At 36.6% G+C, this 21,405-nt stretch overlaps 1 protein-coding gene across 1 annotated transcript in view; it reads left to right on the forward strand.

The window, feature by feature from the left end:
- LOC127420680 (regulating synaptic membrane exocytosis protein 2-like) overlaps positions 1–21,405 on the forward strand; it is a 240,201-nt gene that overhangs the window by 7,456 nt on the left and 211,340 nt on the right. Inside the window, exons 3-5 of the mRNA XM_051663141.1 lie at positions 5,158–5,196; positions 8,869–8,955; positions 11,278–11,488. Of these exons, the coding sequence (XP_051519101.1) occupies positions 5,158–5,196; positions 8,869–8,955; positions 11,278–11,488 (337 nt within the window). The remainder of the gene's footprint in view (positions 1–5,157; positions 5,197–8,868; positions 8,956–11,277; positions 11,489–21,405) is intronic.

A 21,405-nucleotide genomic window follows, 5' to 3' on the forward strand; every position in this document is an offset into this window, starting at 1 on the left:
GCATTTTAAAATAACGATTTCTGTTTACATTTTTGGGCACGCTTTTTTTCTCTCTCTTTTGGCCAAAAGCCAAAATTTGGGCACTTCAAGACAGGACAAATTGCCTTTACTACGGGACATTTCGCTCTCCACAGAGTCCCCCTCGAGCATCTCGCTGCAAAAATATGGGCCAATATGCATCCTCTACAGGCCAGGCTAATGCGGGACAGTTGGCATCCCTATCTAACAGAGAGAGTGTGGCACGCCATTCACCTGCATTTTAAAAGTGGACAAAATTGTGCCTTTTGTTTTTATGATTTCATGAATTGGTATATCACTCAGCTGCTCTGTGATTGGCTGCCTGGGTTCAGCTACTGTTGCTTTAAATGGCACATGGATGCTGGAGATTCATGAGATGAAAGCCAGAAGGCATACTCCACTCACACTCCATTCAAGCTTCTGTGTCTCACTTGCTCTGGCTTGCGTGGGTGTGCTTTAGCCTACACGAGAGGGCTAAGATTGTTTCCAAAACCTAGTGAGCCGTCTACCTAGAGAGCATTTTAAGGCATCATAGGTGTGCTTCTGTCCTGATGCAAAAGCTAAGATAAAAAATATTTCAATCTAATTAAATATTGACTCATTTACCTACTGTTTATGTGTTCAATTTACTTGTATATATTTATGCTTATTAAAGCATTGTTAGCCTACCAACATGATAACGTCAGACTCTGCTGGAATTGTGAGTGGAGTTTCTCGTGCTTTTTATGTAATGATCACACTGTTTATGTGCGCATAGTGTAGCTGCTCATGTAGAGTTTTCCCAATCAGTCACTTACGGAGTTCCATTTGAGTTTTTGTGTTTTTAATTGTTTTTCTATGGAGACATTCACTAGTTTTGCCACATCACAGTGTTTTTTCAGCTTCTCGCAAAGGAGCGCCACGTTTTTTAGTAACTGTGTCAAGTTAAAAGAACTTCAGCTATTAAAAATTTGTTTCAAGACAACTATTCTGTTCTGTTCGTTGCACTGCATCTAGTTATTTTAAGCACAAGAACATGTCTGGTCTGAGCGGCCCCTTAGAAGAGAGCTACCTATAGGAAGTACACAGCAAGGCAGCTCACTAGGTTTTAAAACAGAGCTTCTGTATGACAGTCTCATACTTATTCTGTACTGTATTCGGCCTTCTGTTTTTTAGAAATAGTTCACAAAAAGTCAGCATCATGCAACAATAAACATTTCAAATGGTAGTATGCTGTGTCATTGTTGCATGACCTTAATAAGTTTGTAACATAACCTTTGTCACGTGCAAGTTTAATTCAGCAGTCCAGTTGTAATTTTAGAAATAAAAATGGTTATTTTGAATTTCAGATCTAATTCTGTGCATAGTATGTTAGTATGCATAGTCTCTGTGTTTTCTGCAGCCTTTATGAATGATGATGTAATGGTACAAGTGTACTTGATCTCTGCACCTGAGTTGCATTAGGCCCCAGCGTCAGGTATTTAAAACCACCGATGCTGATTGGCTAATCACAGGTTGTAATCTCTTTACTTGGTCTGAGAGGCACGGTGTTTAGCCGGCCAAATGTACGCTGAAATTTCCACCCCTCGCCACAGGGAACTAGATTGCCCTTTGACCCATAAAATACAGTTCTGTATCACAGTCTGGGCATTTCATTTTTTCCATTCTGACATGAAAGCTTCTGTGTGGTATGCCAGAACGATTTCATTTCGTACAGTTTATATCATAGTACTGTAACAGGTCTTGATTTGAGCTAATAACTGTCAAAGTTCGAAGTTGCTCAAATTTCAGCTGCTATGGCCATTTATGAGCTATTTATTATTCTTAGGTAGCCTAATAAGTCTCATGTCATGCCTGTTGTCTGAACATATTGTGTAACAGGATTAACACTTATAGTAACCTATGCTTATTGGCTGTGCCTTAAAAAGTTACTGTACAAGTATGCCACTATGCAGACTATAGCCTATACACTAACAGTACAGTTACAGTTTTACTGTATGTCTTACATATATTTGACATCTATTTCTGGATGTTCCATAGCAATTTATACATGTTCGATGACTTGCTAGAATCTCTATGCACCTTAGCAAGTTACTTGTAACTAGTAACTACTAGATCTTTGTCTTATCTAGAGATACTGTATATCTATTACTAATGACAATGCACATCCTGCTAGTGTGGCAAAAATTTACCATCATGTCCTCTGGTTATGGTGAAACCACAATAAACGATAGCATGTGAAATAGTATGCATTATGCAACAATAAATGATTCAAACACGCTATTGCTGTCACAAGATCTTTTGCATACAATGTAGAGTATACGTACTTTAAACTGCAGAAATTGTTATTAGTATGGTAGTATGCTATTCCGAACATTTGTCATTGTCAACATATGCCATTGTCAGATTTTCCCATGTGTTACATGATCCAGTGAGGGCTCAGTGAAAGTTTTTCAGTCTGTTAATCACAGTGATCAAAAGATGTTGTATCTCAAGTCAAAGCTATGTTGGTATTCTAATAGTTCTCAGGTGGTGAATGTGTGTTAATTGAATAGTAGATTTGGATGTGCTTTCATAACATCATTTGTGGACTTTTACGAGAAAGGTGTTCTGATTAATAGCCTGTAACGTATTGCAAGAGTCACAGATAAGGCAAAACAGTTTGATTTATCTTATTATATTTAATTAATTCTCTTATATTCTTATATCTTCCATTGCATGAGCTTCATATTTATGGTGGTTTGTATATTTGTCTTTTTTTTTAAACTGTAACACACTGAGCATTTGATTCATGTTTATTTAAAAAATGTGAATAATAACGATTTTATTTTAGTTATCATCAGTAGATACTGTATACTTATTGGGGCTGTCAATGGATTGAAAATAATCTCATAATTGTTCGGTCTTAATTGCTCAGTTTTGAGTTTTATAAAACTTTTATGTTATCAAACTTTATCCAAAAATGATCAAAATCATTTTCCTTATAAGACAAAGTTTATAGAGCGCAACAGTGCGCGTCACTTTTTCAGCCATCTTGGTTCCGGAAGTATTTTTCCCATTTAATTCTTCCAAAGGGATTTTAATAAAATCCTTCATAAAAAAAGTTGTAAACCATGAACCAAACCAACCAGCTCCAGTGTGAATCACAACATTACAAACTTTGATTTGAAGCAAAAAAGTATTTGAAAATCTGACAAAAAGACAAAAGTACAAGACTGTGTACTTAAAGAAGTAGTTCACCCGATATTGAAAATTCTCTCATCATTTTCTCACCCTCATGCCATCCCAGATGTGTATGACTTTCTTTCTTCTGCAGAACACAAATGAAGATTTTTAGAAGAATATTTCAGCTCTGTTGGTCCATACAATGCAAGTGAATGGTGGCCAAAACTTTGAAGCTCCAAAAAGCAAATAAAGGCAGCATAAAAGTAATCCATATTACTCCAGTGGTTTAATCCATATTTTATGAAGCGATATGATAAGTGTGGTGAGAAACAGATCAAAGTTTAAGTGATCCACTTACTATAAATCTCCACTTTCACTTTCACATTCTTCTTTTGTTTTTGGCGATTAACATTCTTCATGCATATTGCCACCTACTAGGCAGGGAGGAGAATTTATAGTAAAAAGGGACTTAAACATTTATCTGTTTCTCACACACACCTATTATATCTCATCTGAAGACATGGATTAAACCACTGGAGTTGTATGGATTACTTTTATGCTGCCTTTATATGCTTTTTGGAGCTTCAAAGTTTTGATCACCATCCACTTGCAATGTATGGACGAACAGAGCTTAAATATTCTTCTAAAAATCTTCATTTGTGTTCAGCAGAAGAAAGAAAGTCATACACATCTGGGATGGCATGAGGGTGAGTAAATGATGAGAGAATTTTCATTTTTGGGTGAATTAACCCTTTAAGGTCTTCATGAACTACAATCCAATGAAGCATAGCAAATGACATAATTTAATTAAAAACCATGGGAGAAAAAATTAACTATTGATTTAAAGTTGTTGATTTCAAGTATAGAATCAATATATTTGAAGTTTTATTTTTTCAAAATATTCAGAGATATACAAATATGTAAAGGTGCACAAAAATGTTCCTCATTAAAAAAGTTTTACTTCTAAAGAAATTAATTGTATTTTGAAACAGATGTATTAAATCATGAGCACTCACATGAGATGAAAGCTGTTTTATTCTACATGGGTCCGCACATGGGGGCTGCCATGTTAGAATCACATGACCAGCTGAATTCTACGCTTAATCTCAGTAACCACCCTGTTATTGGACACTTTCACTCTTGGATTAAATTAATTCATGACTGAATGTGAATAGTAAATTTCTACAAAAGTGCTTTGAATGAGTTTGAATGATGCTTCATCCATAACACTAGGTGTTATTATAAACACGATTTTTAACAAATGAACTTGAAATAACAGACTGAACAGGCTTCAACAGAAGCATACCATGGATTTAGAACCTCGGAGCTCACGGTAGATCTGTCCTTAAAGGTTTATAAGCTATCGTTAAAAATCTGTTTGTCTATGGAGAAAATGAATGGGATTTTTTTCTGGAACCAGAGTGTTGTGCTCTATTGTAACTGATGGTTACTTTTCATGTGCAGAAAACACAAAATAATCTGTCACAGTTATTCTATTAACATTTTCACTGTGGTCCTCCCGTGTGAAAACACCCGCACACTTTTGCCCGTGTGATGTTCACAAGAACACTTGCACCATCCACAGTGTTTCACTTGCACACTATATTTTTCATGAGCTTCACACAAGCTGTGAATGATTTATATTTGTTAACTGTCCCATCTGGATTTGATGTAATGAAGAAATTAGCCATCTAGATGGCCTTCATCCATTAGTCAAAAACGTTTTAAACTCCTAATTCATGAAGTTCTCTTGAATTCAGAATCAGGCGTAAAATCAAATCAAATTCCTCATATTTAATTATTCTTGTAAATTAGCGCCTTAATTTATGCAGCCCTAATATTCATATACTATTCCTGGTTTTGTTTTGTGTCTTGATTATGCCATGATAACTTACTGTGCACTGATTTAATTTGTTTATGATTTGACACCTTTTTGATATTTTTTACCTGTTTTGCCTTGTGTGTGTGCTGAGCTGTTAAACATATCTTTTTTAGGGAACCTCCTAAAGAAAACACAAAGCCTCAGCCAACTCAGTGAGTACAAGAAAAGTCAATCTTTTAACGTACTTTGAGCTTTCAAACTTCCTTTTCCGTCCCTTTGCTGTCTATAGTACATCCCTCAGATCTAGGATCAGTTCCCTGCCTCTCACATGTTCTGAAGATCAGGACCAATCCTCGTAGGCCTTTTTCCCTGTTGGAAGTCCTCTACTCCTCTTATTGGGAAATTTCACCTAAACTGAAAATTCAGTCATTATTTACACACCCTCTTGTCGTTCCAAACTTGTATGACTTTCTTCTGTGAAACACAAGAGGATAACAGTACTGGTCGCTCTTCTGCATGCAATAACAATGAATGTGGACTGAGGCTTTTAAAGCTTCAAAAAGTATGTAAAAGCACAATAAAAGTTATCCATATGACTTGTGTGGTATATTCCAAGTCTTCTGACACTATACTACAGCTTTGTATGAACAGACTGAAATTTAAGTCGTTATTTACTGAAAATCTTGACATCTGTCGGTTGACGCAGTTCACAAAACCAGTCTGAATGATTTGTTCTTTAATTGAACTGATCTGTTTCTTGAGTTTAGCTCACTGGCTTAATAATAATTTTTGAGATAACAATTAACTGGAGGTGAAGATTTTTCAGTGGTTACACAGTCCTCAGATTTTCTCCTTTTGTGTTCCATGAAAGAAGAAAGTCATACGAGATCGAGAACGACATAATGGGAAGGGAATGACAGAAGTTAAATTTTTGGGTGAGCTGTTCTTTTTTATTCAAACTGCTCACACTTTCTTACCCTACTAACCTCTGGGCTGTGCACGTGGTAGCATAATGTCTGGGTTGCTATAGTGACCTATATTTACACTTCAACAACTCATAGTTGGCCAGTGTTCTTTCTCACAATGTTCCAGTAATACAGAACTATTGTCCTCCTTTGTTTTAAACTCACCTGTTTTTGTATCGTGGCTTCTTTCTCCATCTCCACCCACTTTTAATGCTGTAATTTCTCTGATTCATCATTTGTCGCTGCTAATGCACAAATGAACTCTGAAATCCACTGTATATGCAGGTTTATCCCTGGTGAACTATTCCAATATTAAGAATTATTTTGTTCATTTGCCAATATTCTGAGTAGAACTTAACTTAAAACGAATGGTTCACTCAAAATGAAAGTTCTGTCATCATTAACTCTTGTTTTTCCAAACCAGATGACTTTCTTTCCTCCAGAGGTCAAGATTTCAAATGTATAATGATTTAAATTGCAGTTTATTCCTAAAACTATGATTTCAGATGACTTGGCGCACAAGTATGGACTACTTTTATCCTACTTTTATGGCACTCCTATGTCTTTTTTGGGGCTTCACAGCCCAAGTTCTTGATCACTTTCATTGTATGTAAAAGAGCAGCCAGAACATGTAGAGAAAAACTTTTTTTTGTGTTCCAACGTGGAAAAAAGTCATACAGGTTTGAAATGTATGAGTAGAAGATGACTGCATTTTCCTTTTTTGGTGAACTATTCCTTTTTCCAACCTACAGACTTGTAGCCTGACTGTTGTTGTAGAAACTGTACAACACATCATTTATTAGTTATTCATGAACTATTGCTGATTATCCTAATCATACAAACAGACAAGAAGTAGATCATCAGTAGCAGCGCCACGATTTCCATTTTAGTCAGGCCAGGAAAAGTTGTGGGTGGGTCAAAAAAATAAAAAATTTAGATATTTCTGTGCTTGTTTGAAATGTATATGTTTCAATTGCGAAAATATGCATAATTAAATTAAACGTGTTCTATGGGTAGCAACCAGAGGTTGTGTTAACGGTCCTTCATCATTTACCAAATTTTATAAACATTAACAGATTATTCCAAACCCTATTCGTCATTCAGACAGATAAGACAAAATAAACAAATAAATAAAATGTTGTTACTTATTTGTAGAGCTGTCAATTAATTACATGACATGCAATTTATTAATCGAATTAGTCACAGTTCAAATCAATTCCCAAATCAAAATTTGCAGAGAAAGGCCCCCCAAAAAAGAGAACTCTGTATATATAATACAACAGAATCCTGCTGCCATCTCTTCCCCAGGTAAATGATGCACATGCACCCGGCTGTCCACATGATCTAAAAGAAAATGTGATTCATTAGACCAGGCCATCTTCTTCCATTGCTCCATGGTCCAGTTCTGATGCTCACATGCCCATTGTAGATGCTTTCGGTGGTGGACAGGGGTCAGTATGGGCACTCTGACCGGTCTGCGGCTACGCAGCCCCATACGCAGCAAGCTGCAATGCACTGTGTGTTCTGACACCTTTCTATCATGGCCAGAATTATGTTTTTCAGCAATTTGTGCTACAGTAGCTCTTCTGTGGGATCGGACCAGATGGGCTAGCCTTCGATCCCCACGAGCATTAATGAGCCTTGGGAGCCCATGACCCTGTCGCCGGTTCACCGGTTGTCCTTCCTTGGACCACTTTTGGTAGGTACTAACCACTACATACCAGGTCTACCCCACAAGACTTGCCGTTTTGGAGATGCTCTGAGCCAGTCGTCTAGCCATCACAATTTGGCCCTTGTCAAAGTCGCTCAGATCCTTACGCTTGCCCATTTTTCCTGTTCCCAACACATGAAATTCAAGAACTGACTGTTCACTTGCTGCCTAATATATCCCACCCCTTGACAGGTGCCATTGTAATGAGATAATAAATGTTATTCACTTCGCCTGTCAGTGGTTTTAATGTTGTGGCTGATCACTGTATATGCCCCATATTTATACAGGCATATATATATATATATATATATATATATATATATATATATATATATATATATATATATATATATGGGCTGACCCTTGCTTGCATGTTCTAACTGGTTGCTTGGGTGTTCTTGTTTGTTGCTAGGTGTTGCTAGCATGTTCTAGGTAGTTGATAGCATGTTTTAGCTGGCTGCTATGGTTCCCTGGCTAGTTGCTAGGCATTGTTAGCATGTTTAAGCTAGTTACTAGGGTGTTATGTCTAGTTAGTAGGTGTTGCTAGTATGTTATAGCTAGCTGCTGCATGTTTTAGCTGGTTATGAGGGTGTTCTGTCTTTGGGATTTTTTAAAGTATTGATCGCCCTGCTGTTCAACAACCGTAAGTCCGATCAGTTAGAAAAGTCAAAGCAACCCAAGGCTGAACAGACTGAAAGTATGCCCTAAATTTGGTGGTTGTATCTTGAAAGCACTCAGAGGAGTTAAAGTCAGAAATTTTGGTCTCAGAAGCAAACTAGTAAATTTAAACAGTAGAACACTACGGTGACTTCGTCAAGCCAACATTATTGGGTACTTTCATTATCATTAACGCATTAATTTAATGAACATTCCCCCTATTCTGCAAATTATTTAATTAATATTATATAATTATATAATTATAATTAATAAATATAATTGACCTGTTTCACCAGACTTACACTTGTCAGTTGAGATTGGAATCATTTATCTAACTTTAATTACTGAAATAAAAGTTAAGGTGGGAGCACGATTAAAAAGTGCCGCCGCTGGCCTGCATATACAGTTGTTTATTTCAACATATGTTTGCAATGTTTTCTTGAGTCAAGCTAGGGTGCAATCCTAGCTAAGGTGAACATTTATAGGAACAAAGAGAAAACCCATCCCTCAGTTCTTTGGCTCTCTTGATGTTGCTGTGCTTGTCTGAACAGGTGGAACCCTTTCAGTGGAATCACTGAGCTGGTTAGTAATGTTCTTCAGCCCCAGTCAAAATTCCCCAGTGAGGAGGAGCCAAAGGCGTAAGTACAGTACAGGGGCTTCACGTAGTAGGCACCCTGTTTACCCCCCTTCTATACTGCCAGAAGTGTCTTTAATCCAAGTAGGCCAAGCAGAACCAGTATAGTGGTCTAGTGAGTGGCCATATAGTGAGTGGTTTTTCATTATATGCTTTTAAAGGAATGTCTTTCCCCATAGACTTCCACTGTAAGTGCATTACTTTACATGTGGTTTTATTTGTTTTTGCAAACTGAGGGACGAAATCGTTTTCTGTGGTAATCAGCAGCATGCCACAGATGCTGGCCACTCATGACCAGTGATACTGAATATATTTATGTAATCTTGTGGAAAGAGTGTCCAATAATTTCAGAGTGGACACTATAGATTTTCTGTGGCTGAAGTGAATATCATGATCTGTAGTGCATGTAAAACCCTTCCCCGTCCCATACTTTACTGTTCTGTATGCCATGAAAACAACGGAAAATGCCCTTTGGATCAATACACATCTGATGAGTAAGACTTTTCTCTGGATAGATTATTGATTGAGTCTGTCTGCATCAGACCGTGATCTGGCAAATGTCAAGCTGGCATACTGTAGCTTTCTAACGAAAGTATAAGACACATCCTTGCAATGGTCACTGTGTCGTTTCAAAAAGGTTTGACAGATGAATGTAGATGAGGAATTAGCCCAGGGTGCCAAGCCTATTAAATTAATGCTATTACAACTGAATAGAGAACTTATTAAGGGTCACGTTTACATTCCGAGTGCTCTTTTAAACCTAAAGGACCATAACTGATTAGCAGAACCAACAGCTTAGGTTTTAGACCTATTAACTATTAAGTACAATGATTTTTCAAAATAGGGGAGAACAGGACTAGTTGGAACAAACTTCAAACCCCTACTTCAAAACTGTCATAAATTAGGATCTTTTTTGTGAATTCTGCCCACCAACTACAATGCCAATATCATCATATTTTTGAATAGCTGTTGGTGAACACAAGTGAACATAATAAAAACCACTCTGTCGTACATTATAGGAATAGTTCACCCAAAAATGGAAATTATCTCATCATTTACTCACCCTCATGCCATCCCGGATGTGTATGACTTTCTTTCTTCTGCACAACACAAATTAAAGTTTTTAGAAGAATATTTCAGCTCTGTAGGTCCATACAATACAAGTGAATGGTGACCAAAACTTTGACTCTCCAAAAGTTGCAGAAAGTCAGAATAGAAGTAAACCATAAGACTCCATTGGTTTATTCCATGATAAGTGATAAGTGAATAAGATCCATGAAAGTGATAAGTGATAAGGTCCATGAAAGTGATAAAATAAGTGTTGGTGAGAAACAGATCAATATTTACATCTTTTTTACTATAAATCTCCACTTTCACTTCATCATTCTTCATATTTAGTTTTTTTGGTGATTCGCATTCTTTGTGTATATCGCCACGTACTCTTTGGAGCTGGTCAAAGGTGAAGATTTATAGTAAAAAAAGGACTTATTCACTTGCATTGTATGGACCTATATAGCTGAGATATTTTCTAAAAATCTTCATTTGTGTTCTGCAGAAGAAAGAAAGTCATACACATCTGGGATGGCATGAGGGTGAGTAAATGATGAGAGAATTTTCATTTTGGGATGAACTATCCCTTTAAGACAAGGGTGAACTATATAATGAAGGTAGATTTTAACTGATAGTTGTAAACTCTTTCCATTTTTGCTGTTTCACATTTTGTTTTTAATAATGATATTGTAATATATTATGTTTTGTAAATGTATATTAATAATATAGATTATTATAAAATAATTTATTTAAATTAATCAATAATATTTATTAATAATTGTTCAAAATATTTCTAAAAAAACCATTGAATAACTATCTGACAGTTTAGCTCCATATCCTGTTTTGCTGTAGTGTGACAACATGCCCCATTACAATGGTGGAAATGTTCAAAAAATTTAATTTAATTTAATTTTTAATTGTATTTAAGTGAAGGCATGTGTGTGTGCAGAAATTGCCATTAAAAAAAAAATAAAATAAAACCTATCCTGAGAAATATTCACAGGAGCAAAAAGTGTGTGAACAAGCTGTGGTCTCCCATATTACATATTATGAAACTTATTATTGCTGATCATTCTGATAAATGCTGACAATAAAAGCTTTAAAACAGCTGTATTATTCTGTATTATATACAGACAGATCCTGGAGCAGTCCTTCACATCTTACTTTCTCCCACAACTAGGATTAAACAGCATGCAACTGACCTCAGACCAGCCTCTAAAGGTTACACCTGCTACTAAATGACCCAACCATAATGCATTTTCTCTGCTCTCCACAGGAAGTTGCACCAGCAGTTTGAGATGTACAAGGACCAGGTGAAGAAGATCGGGGAGGAGGCCCAGAAGAATCCAGAGAAGAAGGGTGACTCGCCCACTTGTGGGATCTGCCACAAAACCAAGTTTGCCGATGGCTGCGGCCACGTCTGTTTTTATTGCCAAACTAAGTTCTGCGCTCGCTGTGGAGGACGAGTTTCCTTACGGTCCAATAAAGTACGTCTGGCTTGTTTCTGTCACCATAACGTCTGTAGTCAATCACCCGCTGTCTGTCAGTCTCTGTCTGTCTGTATCACTGTGTGTGTCTGTGTGGCAGTACTGTAGATTTGTCTGTTATTGTCAGTTGTTGTACTGTATAAAGACTGTATATGTGGCTCTGTTTGTGCATGTCATATATTAAATTGCATTATTGTGCAGCTGGATTTGGTGGCTTTTGATTAAAAATGACGTTAACCATTTAATTACATGACCACAAGAGGGCGCTAGATTGTAAAAATCATATTGGGTTCTGAATTAAATTCACTTTTATATGTGTAGCACTTTTTACAATACATATTTTTCCAAAGCAAAATATGTAAGAATACAGTATTTAAGCATACATACATACATACACACATACATACTATACATACTTACATACATACTATACATACATACATACATACATACATACTATACATACGTACATACATACATACATACAGTACATACTATAAATACATACATACTATGCATACTATACCTACGTATATACATACATACATACATACATTTATAAAGACGTTCATTAATGACCAAAAACTCCTTTACAAATGCAATACTTGCCAAATAGTGAGCCTTTTTATCTTACGATATAAATGTTTAATAACACTTATTCAACATTAGTAATCTAAGAAAATGTATGCAAAGTGGAAACATATGAAGAATTTATTAAGGAGTTGCCAACAGTAGAAACCTATGTACATAAGGTTCAGTTTGGTTTAATGGTCTTTAGGCTTTATTTTATGATATATGCTGTGAATGAGCATGAAGAGCTGAAAGGTGTTTTTGTAGAGGATTTTGGGTAACTAGGCCTAGGTAAGTTGGGACAGCACTCAGAGTAGCACCATTCTTTTGATATCAATGTGACAAGGTCAAGAGTCAAGATATTACAGTCATGAATATAAACACAAAATGACATAATCCCTCCTTTAATCTCACTATAATAGTCTATTTGTATGGTGACATAAATCATGAATTATGGTGTTTGATGTTTCTGATTAAAGCATTAACCTGTAAGTTTAAATGCTTATTATTTGGCAAGTATTGCATGAAATTTGCCATTGTTATTCATGTTGTCATAATGCATATTGATGATTTATAATGAATTTGTAAATGACTTATTAATCATTTTTGAAAAATTTTGAGAAAACTTTGAAAGAAACATAGGATATTTTACACATTGTATCCCACTGTATTCCATTCTGTACAATGATAAAGTCTACTGTATCCTCGGTGCCTCATGTCTTCGTTTCTGTAATTTGTAGTTAGGATGCACCAATATAGAATTTTAGTCTAGCCCGATTGCCAATGACTTTTTTTGTTTTGGCCGCTAACTAATTTTGCAAGTATTATTATACATTCAAATATTTGAATGTATAATAATACTTGCAAAATTAGTTAGTGGCCAAAACAAAAAAAGTCATTGGCAATAAATATATATATATATACAGGTGCATCTCAATAAATTAGAATGTCGTGGAAAAGTTCATTTATTTCAGTAATTCAACTCAAATTGTGAAACTCGTGTATTAAATAAATTCAATGCACACAGACTGAAGTAGTTTAAGTCTTTGGTTCTTTTAATTGTGATGATTTTGGCTCACATTTAACAAAAACCCACCAATTCACTATCTCAACAAATTAGAATACATCATAAGACCAATAAAAAAAAACATTTTTAGTGAATTGTTGGTCTTCTGGAAAGTATGTTCATTTACTGTATATGTATTCAATACTTGGTAGGGGCTCCTTTTGCTTTAATTACTGCCTCAATTCGGCGTGGCATGGAGGTGATCAGTTTGTGGCACTGCTGAGGTGGCATGGAAGCCCAGGTTTCTTCGACAGTGGCCTTCAGCTCATCTGAATTTTTTGGTCTCTTGTTTCTCATTTTCCTCTTGACAATACCCCATAGATTCTCTATGGGGTTCAGGTCTGGTGAGTTTGCTGGCCAGTCAAGCACACCAACACCATGGTCATTTAACCAACTTTTGGTGCTTTTGGCAGTGTGGGCAGGTGCCAAATCCTGCTGGAAAATGAAATCAGCATCTTTAAAAAGCTGGTCAGCAGAAGGAAGCATGAAGTGCTCCAAAATTTCTTGGTAAACGGGTGCAGTGACTTTGGTTTTCAAAAAACACAATGGACCAACACCAGCAGATGACATTGCACCCCAAATCATCACAGACTGTGGAAACTTAACACTGGACTTCAAGCAACTTGGGCTATGAGCTTCTCCACCCTTCCTCCAGACTCTAGGACTTTGGTTTCCAAATGAAATACAAAACTTGCTCTCATCTGAAAAGAGGACTTTGGAACACTGGGCAACAGTCCAGTTTTTCTTCTCCTTAGCCCAGGTAAGATGCCTCTGATGTTGTCTGTGGTTCAGGAGTGGCTTAACAAGAGGAATACGACAACTGTAGCCAAATTCCTTGACATGTCTGTGTGTGGTTGATGCCTTGACCCCAGCCTCAGTCCATTCCTTGTGAAGTTCACCCAATTTCTTGAATCGATTTTGCTTGACAATCCTCATAAGGCTGCAGTTCTCTCGGTTGGTTGTGCATCTTTTTCTCCACACTTTTTCCTTCCACTCAACTTTCTGTTAACATGCTTGGATACAGCACTCTGTGAACAGCCAGCTTCTTTGGCAATGAATGTTTGTGGCTTACCCTCCTTGTGAAGGGTGTCAATGATTGTCTTCTGGACAACTGTCAGATCAGCAGTCTTCCCCATGATTGTGTAGCCTAGTGAACCAAACTGAGAGACCATTTTGAAGGCTCAGGAAACCTTTGCAGGTGTTTTGAGTTGATTAGCTGATCGGCATGTCACCATATTCTAATTTTTTGAGATAGTGAATTGGTGGGTTTTTGTTAAATGTGAGCCAAAATCATCACAATTAAAAGAACCAAAGACTTAAACTACTTCAGTCTGTGTGCATTGAATTTATTTAATACACGAGTTTCACAATTTGAGTTGAATTACTGAAATAAATGAACTTTTCCACGACATTCTAATTTATTGAGATGCACCTGTATATATATATATATATAATTCTAAAAATGTACACAATAATTCTAATGGAGAATTTTACATGCTTAAAAAAGTTTATTTGTACACATTTTAATGTACATTAGTATAGATGGATAACTGTTTAGTATGTTTGAGACCTGAACATAAAAACTGTTTACTGTTAAAAAGTAATTAAAGTAAAAAAGCACTGAAATGATCTGCTTCCAATATTGGCCAAATCAGATCAATACAACAACAACAACAACAACAACAACAACAACAATAATAATAATAATAATAATAATAATAATAATAATGATAATAATAATAAATGCTAATATTGACAGATATCGATATGGTCACCAGTGTATAGTACATCCGTAATTTTAAGAGCTTTGAGCATTGGGTATTCCGTTTTTGCCTTTTGAAAGCAATTTTATTTTAAAGCTGAAGTATGTAACTTTTTCTATGTTCAAATCATTTCCTCTATCCCATCTTAAAATGCAGAGACAACTACAATATTATTAAGCCATTCATAGGTTAATTTTCTTGAAAATTCTAAGCTCTTTGTTTCTATGAAAATTGCTCTGTTTGTTTTGAGGACCCACTTAGACCCGCCCCAACAACGTTACTCATCCAATGGTGTGAGTTGGGGATATCTCTTTATTCAAAAAGCTTTTTTGGAATAAGAAGATTTATTTTTGCAATTCAGTTTGGTGCCACAAGTGGTGAAGAATTACATACTTAAGTTTTAAGTTTAAACCCTTTTTGTCAGACTATCTACTTTGGAAGTAGTCAAACATTTGAGGAAGTGTGAAACATTTTGGTCAAAGTGTAATTCATCAATCAGTAAAAACATCACATTATATTTCCTTCTGTTCATCTCTATGTGTTCCTTGCACATCTTTCCTTTTCATCACTCTCTCACTTCTGTCTTTGTCAAATTGTTCAGCACCTCTTTCTTTTCTTAGTCTTTGTTTCCACTTTAAAGTTTTATAATGAAGTTCAAATTTTCATAAGTCTCTTCATTATAGCTCATTTATATTATCAAATGCCTCTGTATCCCAAATCTGATCTGTCCAAAAATAATGCACTTAATTGTTGCATGACAATGGCATATCATTGTCCAATTAAAGAACATATTTCAATAATTTATTTATGATTCTGATTAATTTTACTAAGCATTTCGTAATGCAAAATAAATAATAATATATTATTTGAATGGTAAAGAATGTACTGTATATGTAACAGGAGCCAGCTGGTACTCGATTGTAAGGAAATACATTTATACCCAGTAAAGAGACCAGCGTGAACAATGATGACCAGGAGTCAAAGTTGAAGTTTCAATCAACAGAGAGTTAGTTTACTGAAGACAAAGTTCTCCACATTTCCAAAGGCAATAGACAGAAAGGGAAAACAAGTTGAGGATCTAACCTCGAACTAACTTAGATTACAGAAACAACAGTAATAATAGTCATTTGCAAATGAATAGACTTCATCTCTTATGGGTACAGAGATCTAATAAGTGAACAGTACAGACAGTTTTAGAAATCTTGCAACCACAGTGTTTTGTTTAACTACGCGAATGCAATCATTCAAAGATTATTTTCTTAAAACACTTAGTTAAGTTGGTAAGCAGAAATGGGTCATATCATCTCTTTAGATAAACTGCCGTCAAGTTCTTCTGACTTAGTCGCATGATTCTCAAAACTACAAACAATCCCTGCAATGACATCATTAGACAGAATGCAATATTTCTCCCATGGTTGAGAACCTCACAGGGACAAAATAGAACAATACATCCAAAGGCAACAGAAAGGTTAGGCAGAAATATACTTTTAGTGATGAATGCTAAACATTTATTTCTGTCAGTAATTAATGACTGAAAACGTAAACCCAATAAAACTTTAACGTAAACTGAATAAGTTATCAATTAAATAATTACAACTCAAATGTATATCTGTTCTCTGGGCGAAGGACTAAATGAGAAAACACTGTTTATTGCATTCCTGACATGGGTCAGACCCTCAGTCACACCTCAGAGGTCAAATACACAAATGACTGGTAACATTCATAATTATAACATAACCGGAATAAATGCACATGACTAAAAACGCTTTGATTACCTTTTGATTATAACAATTGGTAGTAAATGTATTCAACTCATCAATAGGCTGAAGAAACAGGGGTAAATCCACCCCTCCATATTAGCCGTGCAGTGTGTGTGAACCTCACTCCCCTGGCCTCAAGAGGTGCACTAGTGACTGACATTAGAGGCTGTAGCCTTTAGCCTCCTCGTTAGTGCACCCACCTCCCATGCCTGCAATGCCGGTTCGAATCCGGCTCAGAGTTGGTTGAGCAGGACCGGTTACAGTGGTGCCGTGACCTGGATGAGAGTGAGGTTTAGGGGGGTGAGTGTAACTGGTGCCAGCTGGTATGGGTTAGTTGTACAGTGTGTTAATGTCACTCATCTTGCCTCAAGAGGTGCACTAGCAACTGACGCTAGAGACTGTAGCCTTTAGCCTCCTCATTAGCGTGCCCGCCTCCCATGCCTGCGACACCTTCGAATCCCACTCTGAGCGGATTGAGCAGGACCGATTATATATACATCATGATAGAATGTGTTGTACTGCCCTAAATTTAGCTGATTTGAATAAAAAATAGTAACACTTTACAGTAATGTTCCCTTTGTTAAGGGTTTATAAAGGGGTTCATTAATGACTAAAGTAATTTACAAATGCATTATAAACCATTGGATTGCAGTTATAACAACATGAATAAAAAGAGCGACTTTCAGGCAATACTTGCCAAATAGTTAACTTACATAAATGCTTAATGAAATGCTACACTTGTTCATACTTACTGTATTTTAATATAAATTAAAATATTATAAAATAGCAAATATATTAACAAAAAAATAAAATACACTCATTCATGATTTATATAAAAATGCAGCACAATTAGACTATTATAGTGAGATTAAAGGAGGGATTATGTCATTTTGTATTTATATTCATGACTGTAATGTCTTGACTCACTTTCCTTGTCACGTTGATATCAAAAGAATGGTGCTACTCCCAACTTACCTAGTCCTAGTGACCTAAAGTCCTCTACAAAAACATATGCTCATTCACAGCAAATATCATATAATAAATCCTGACAACCATTAAACCTACTGAACTTTATGTACATAGGTTTCTAATGTTGGCAACTCCTTAATAAATGCTTCATATGTGTATGCCTCAAATTAAGACATATTTTTATGGGTTATTAATGTTGAATAATTGTTATTATGCATTTATAACATGTGAGGTAAAATGGCTCACTGTTTGGAAGTTTTTTCATGAAATTCGCCATTTTATGCATGTTGTTATGAATGCATATCAATGATGTATAATTTATTTTAAATGAATTATTAGTTAATAATGAACCCCTTTAATAACCCTTAACCAAGGGAACTTTAATGTAAAGTGTTACCAAAAACTCTTTTAGAGATGAGAGTCATAATTAAGAATAATGAAAATGACAAATACTAAAAATACTGTATAATACAATGTCTGAACTTATTACACTAACAAGAATTTGGAAGGCAATGTCACAATACAATACATCCAAATAGCCCTAAAATAGGCTTCATTTTCTTTGTGAAAAATATATATTGTTAATAATTTTTTTTTATCCCCTTTTCTCCCAATTTGGAATGCCCAATTCCCACTACTTAGTAGGTCCTCATGGTGGCGCGGTTACTCACCTTAATCCGGGTGGCGGAGGACAAGTCTCAGTTGCCTCCGCTTCTGAGACCGTCAATCCGCGCATCTTATCACGTGGCTCATTGTGCATGACACCGCGGAGACTCACGGCATGTGGAGGCTCATGCTACTCTCCGCGATCCACCCACAACTTACCACACGCCCCATTGAGAGCGAGAACCACTAAATGCGACCACGAGGAGGTTACCCCATGTGCCTCTACCCTCCCTAGCAACCGGGCCAATTTGGCTGCTTAGGAGACCTGGCTGGAGTCACTCAGAACACCCTGGATTCGAACTCGCGACTCCAAGGGTGGTAGTCAGCGTCAATACTCGCTGAGCTACCCAGGCCCCCACCCAGATATGTTCTTGACAGTTTTTGTGAAATTCTCCAGGTGTAGACACTGATTGAAGATGAAAAATGATGGCTATTCACTAAACTGTGACTGTCACATAGTTCTGAGTGATCTATTTAATCAAATGCAGTTTAATGTAATGAGCTCCCTGTCGTGAAGCCAGATACTGTAGAAAGCACACATTACAGCACATCATCCAGACAGTTGCTTTGGGTGTATAGAGATTATTTACATCCTAATTTGTCCACTGCCTGTGTTCTCCTCCCTCCGAGAAATGGAAGAATGTGGAAAATAGCTTTACTGTTGGTCAATTGTTAATCAGTGACTAATTCACTATTCAAAGCTCATGAATGATTAATAGTGTGCATAATGCATAGCGTTTAGTGAGGGTGCAGCAAGAGGAAGATCTGGACATGCTTCAGCTGAGATAACACTCTGATAAACAGCTTTTTTATGTAGTTTGTGCACTGGTCACTCAGCTTGAATCAGTGGCAAAGTTATTATTGGTTAGAGACCAAGACTTTTGCCCCAATCAAACAGTATTGTACCTGACATCAGATCTTTGGGTCAACAGAATCGAAAGTGCACAGCTAACCGGATTAACCTGTATGTTTCTTGTGAATATTTCTCTTAGATAGTATGTTTTAGGACAATTGAACTGTTGGACATGGCAGAAGAGTGGTGTTGGTCTATTTGGAGTTGTTTCACTGGCTTCAGATTAATATGAAGGTGTGCAATATAATGGTAATAATGGTAATATGGATGTGGAAAGCTGATTGTAGCTAAGAGAGTTGTTTGTTTCCCATGATGCAGTGCGTTCCTGCTGTACAGGGAACAGGGAGCCGCGTGAAGACAGCCGGTGTTAGGGTGTCATGGACAATGCCGCTGCTGTGTCTGATGTCACTGTCAATGGCTCCACATGTTAGAGGCCATGGATTGAGTTGCCCCCGCAGTGCTGAGTGACCAGATTCTTTTTCAGTGCTGCGAAAGTGATGTCATGGAGCTCTCGCTTCATGCCCAAATACACCCACAACATTGTTATATTGCAGGACAAGAAAAAAAACACTCTAATCGACAAAAAACATTTCATAATAACTTTCATTAAACAACCAAATAATGCATTATCAAGGTATTTATGATGGTTAGAAATACACATTGTATTTAGATATTGTGAATAATTGTAACCACATTATTAGGGGTTTTCAAACTTTATGATGCCAAGGATGCCCACATACTGTATGATGATACCCTTGAGAGAGGATGCCCATTCTTAAAATATGATAGACAGCTTTATAAACAGCAATTTTACTGTGTGAGAAAAATAGGAAGTGTGATATTATAAAGATAACATGTTACCAGCTTTTCTATCACCCTCACATATAGTGGGAACTTAAAACTAATCTAGTTGTACTTTTTATTTTTATTTTTAATGAATAGTTGTTACCTCCGATCCTGTGTTAACCTAATGTTGTCATTACTGGAAAAATCAAGTTGTCTTAATTAAACATGAAATGTCAAGATTTTACAAATCCATAGAGTACTCTTATATCCCTTATATAAGTACCCTTAATTCATAGTATACCCTCTTACCCTATATATACATTTATGTAGATATTAGAATGCCTATAATGCCTTGCGCTTGAATTATTTAATTATGTTCCCTTGTTCAAAAGGAACATTTGGGGGGCATTTTAATAGTTGTTATTAAGACTTCATAGAGGTTTTAGATCTTTTGTAGTATTATTTATGTTGTTTTGTTGCAAATAATCGTTTTGTGTGATGTCACCATTAGGGTGATCTGTGTCACGTTTGGTCAAGTTGGACCATGTAAACATTATTTTAGTTCTTCTTGTGCATGTGCAACTGAAGTACAAGTATGCATTTCCGTGGAGAAATATGTTTATGTAATGACTGACCAAGAATCAGTTACAATCTTCATTATTTAAGCTGTGTTATTGTATGACCTAAATTTGAGTTAAAATTATTAAGCAGAAACAACAACATTTAAATAGCAATTCTAAGTAAAGTCTACATGCAGTTAAGTTATTTCTATATAAACACCAAGTGAACTTAATTACACAAGTTTTGGAGATGCCATTATTTAATTTAATTTAGGGAACGAGTTTACTCAATCAATTGAGTAAATGAAACTTATTAGGGTTCCCTATCAGTCACTCACTCGACGTTGTGTCGATGTAGTGACACTAGGGGTCACTCTTGGGAGCACGAAACACCTCTGATCTTTTGAAAAAAGGCCAATGAGAATTGCCGAGTGGAATTTGCATGCCACTCCCCCGGACATACAGGTATAAAAGAAGCTGGTATGCAACCACTCATTCAGGTTTTGTGCTGAGGAGCCGAGACAAGGTCCCGGCCATTTCAGCGGGTAGTTCAGCATTGTGGCAAGAGGGACACAATGTCTCATTCCCTCCATCAGGGAATGGAGGTTACGAAAGTAACCAGGACGTTCCCTATCTGTCACTCACTCGACGTTGTGTCGATGTCCCTATACAAAATGCACAACTAGCTGAACTGTGTTACGTGGACTGGTGGTGCGAGACGGGCAGACCTTTGTGTGCCTCGTAGCCAGCGCATCAGGCTGTCACGTAACCTCCCCCAAGGCTGCTATGAGCGTCGAACGGTCCTTCAGGAACAAGTCGACTGCCCAATAAATAGGGACAGGCTAGCCCAGCCGAGGCCTCTTTTCCCTCTTTTTTCTCCCCAAAAAGAGTGGAATTTTGTTAACGGACTGGAATCCACGAGTG

This window comes from Myxocyprinus asiaticus, chromosome 30 (genome assembly GCF_019703515.2).
Source record: "Myxocyprinus asiaticus isolate MX2 ecotype Aquarium Trade chromosome 30, UBuf_Myxa_2, whole genome shotgun sequence".
NCBI lineage: Eukaryota > Metazoa > Chordata > Actinopteri > Cypriniformes > Catostomidae > Myxocyprinus > Myxocyprinus asiaticus.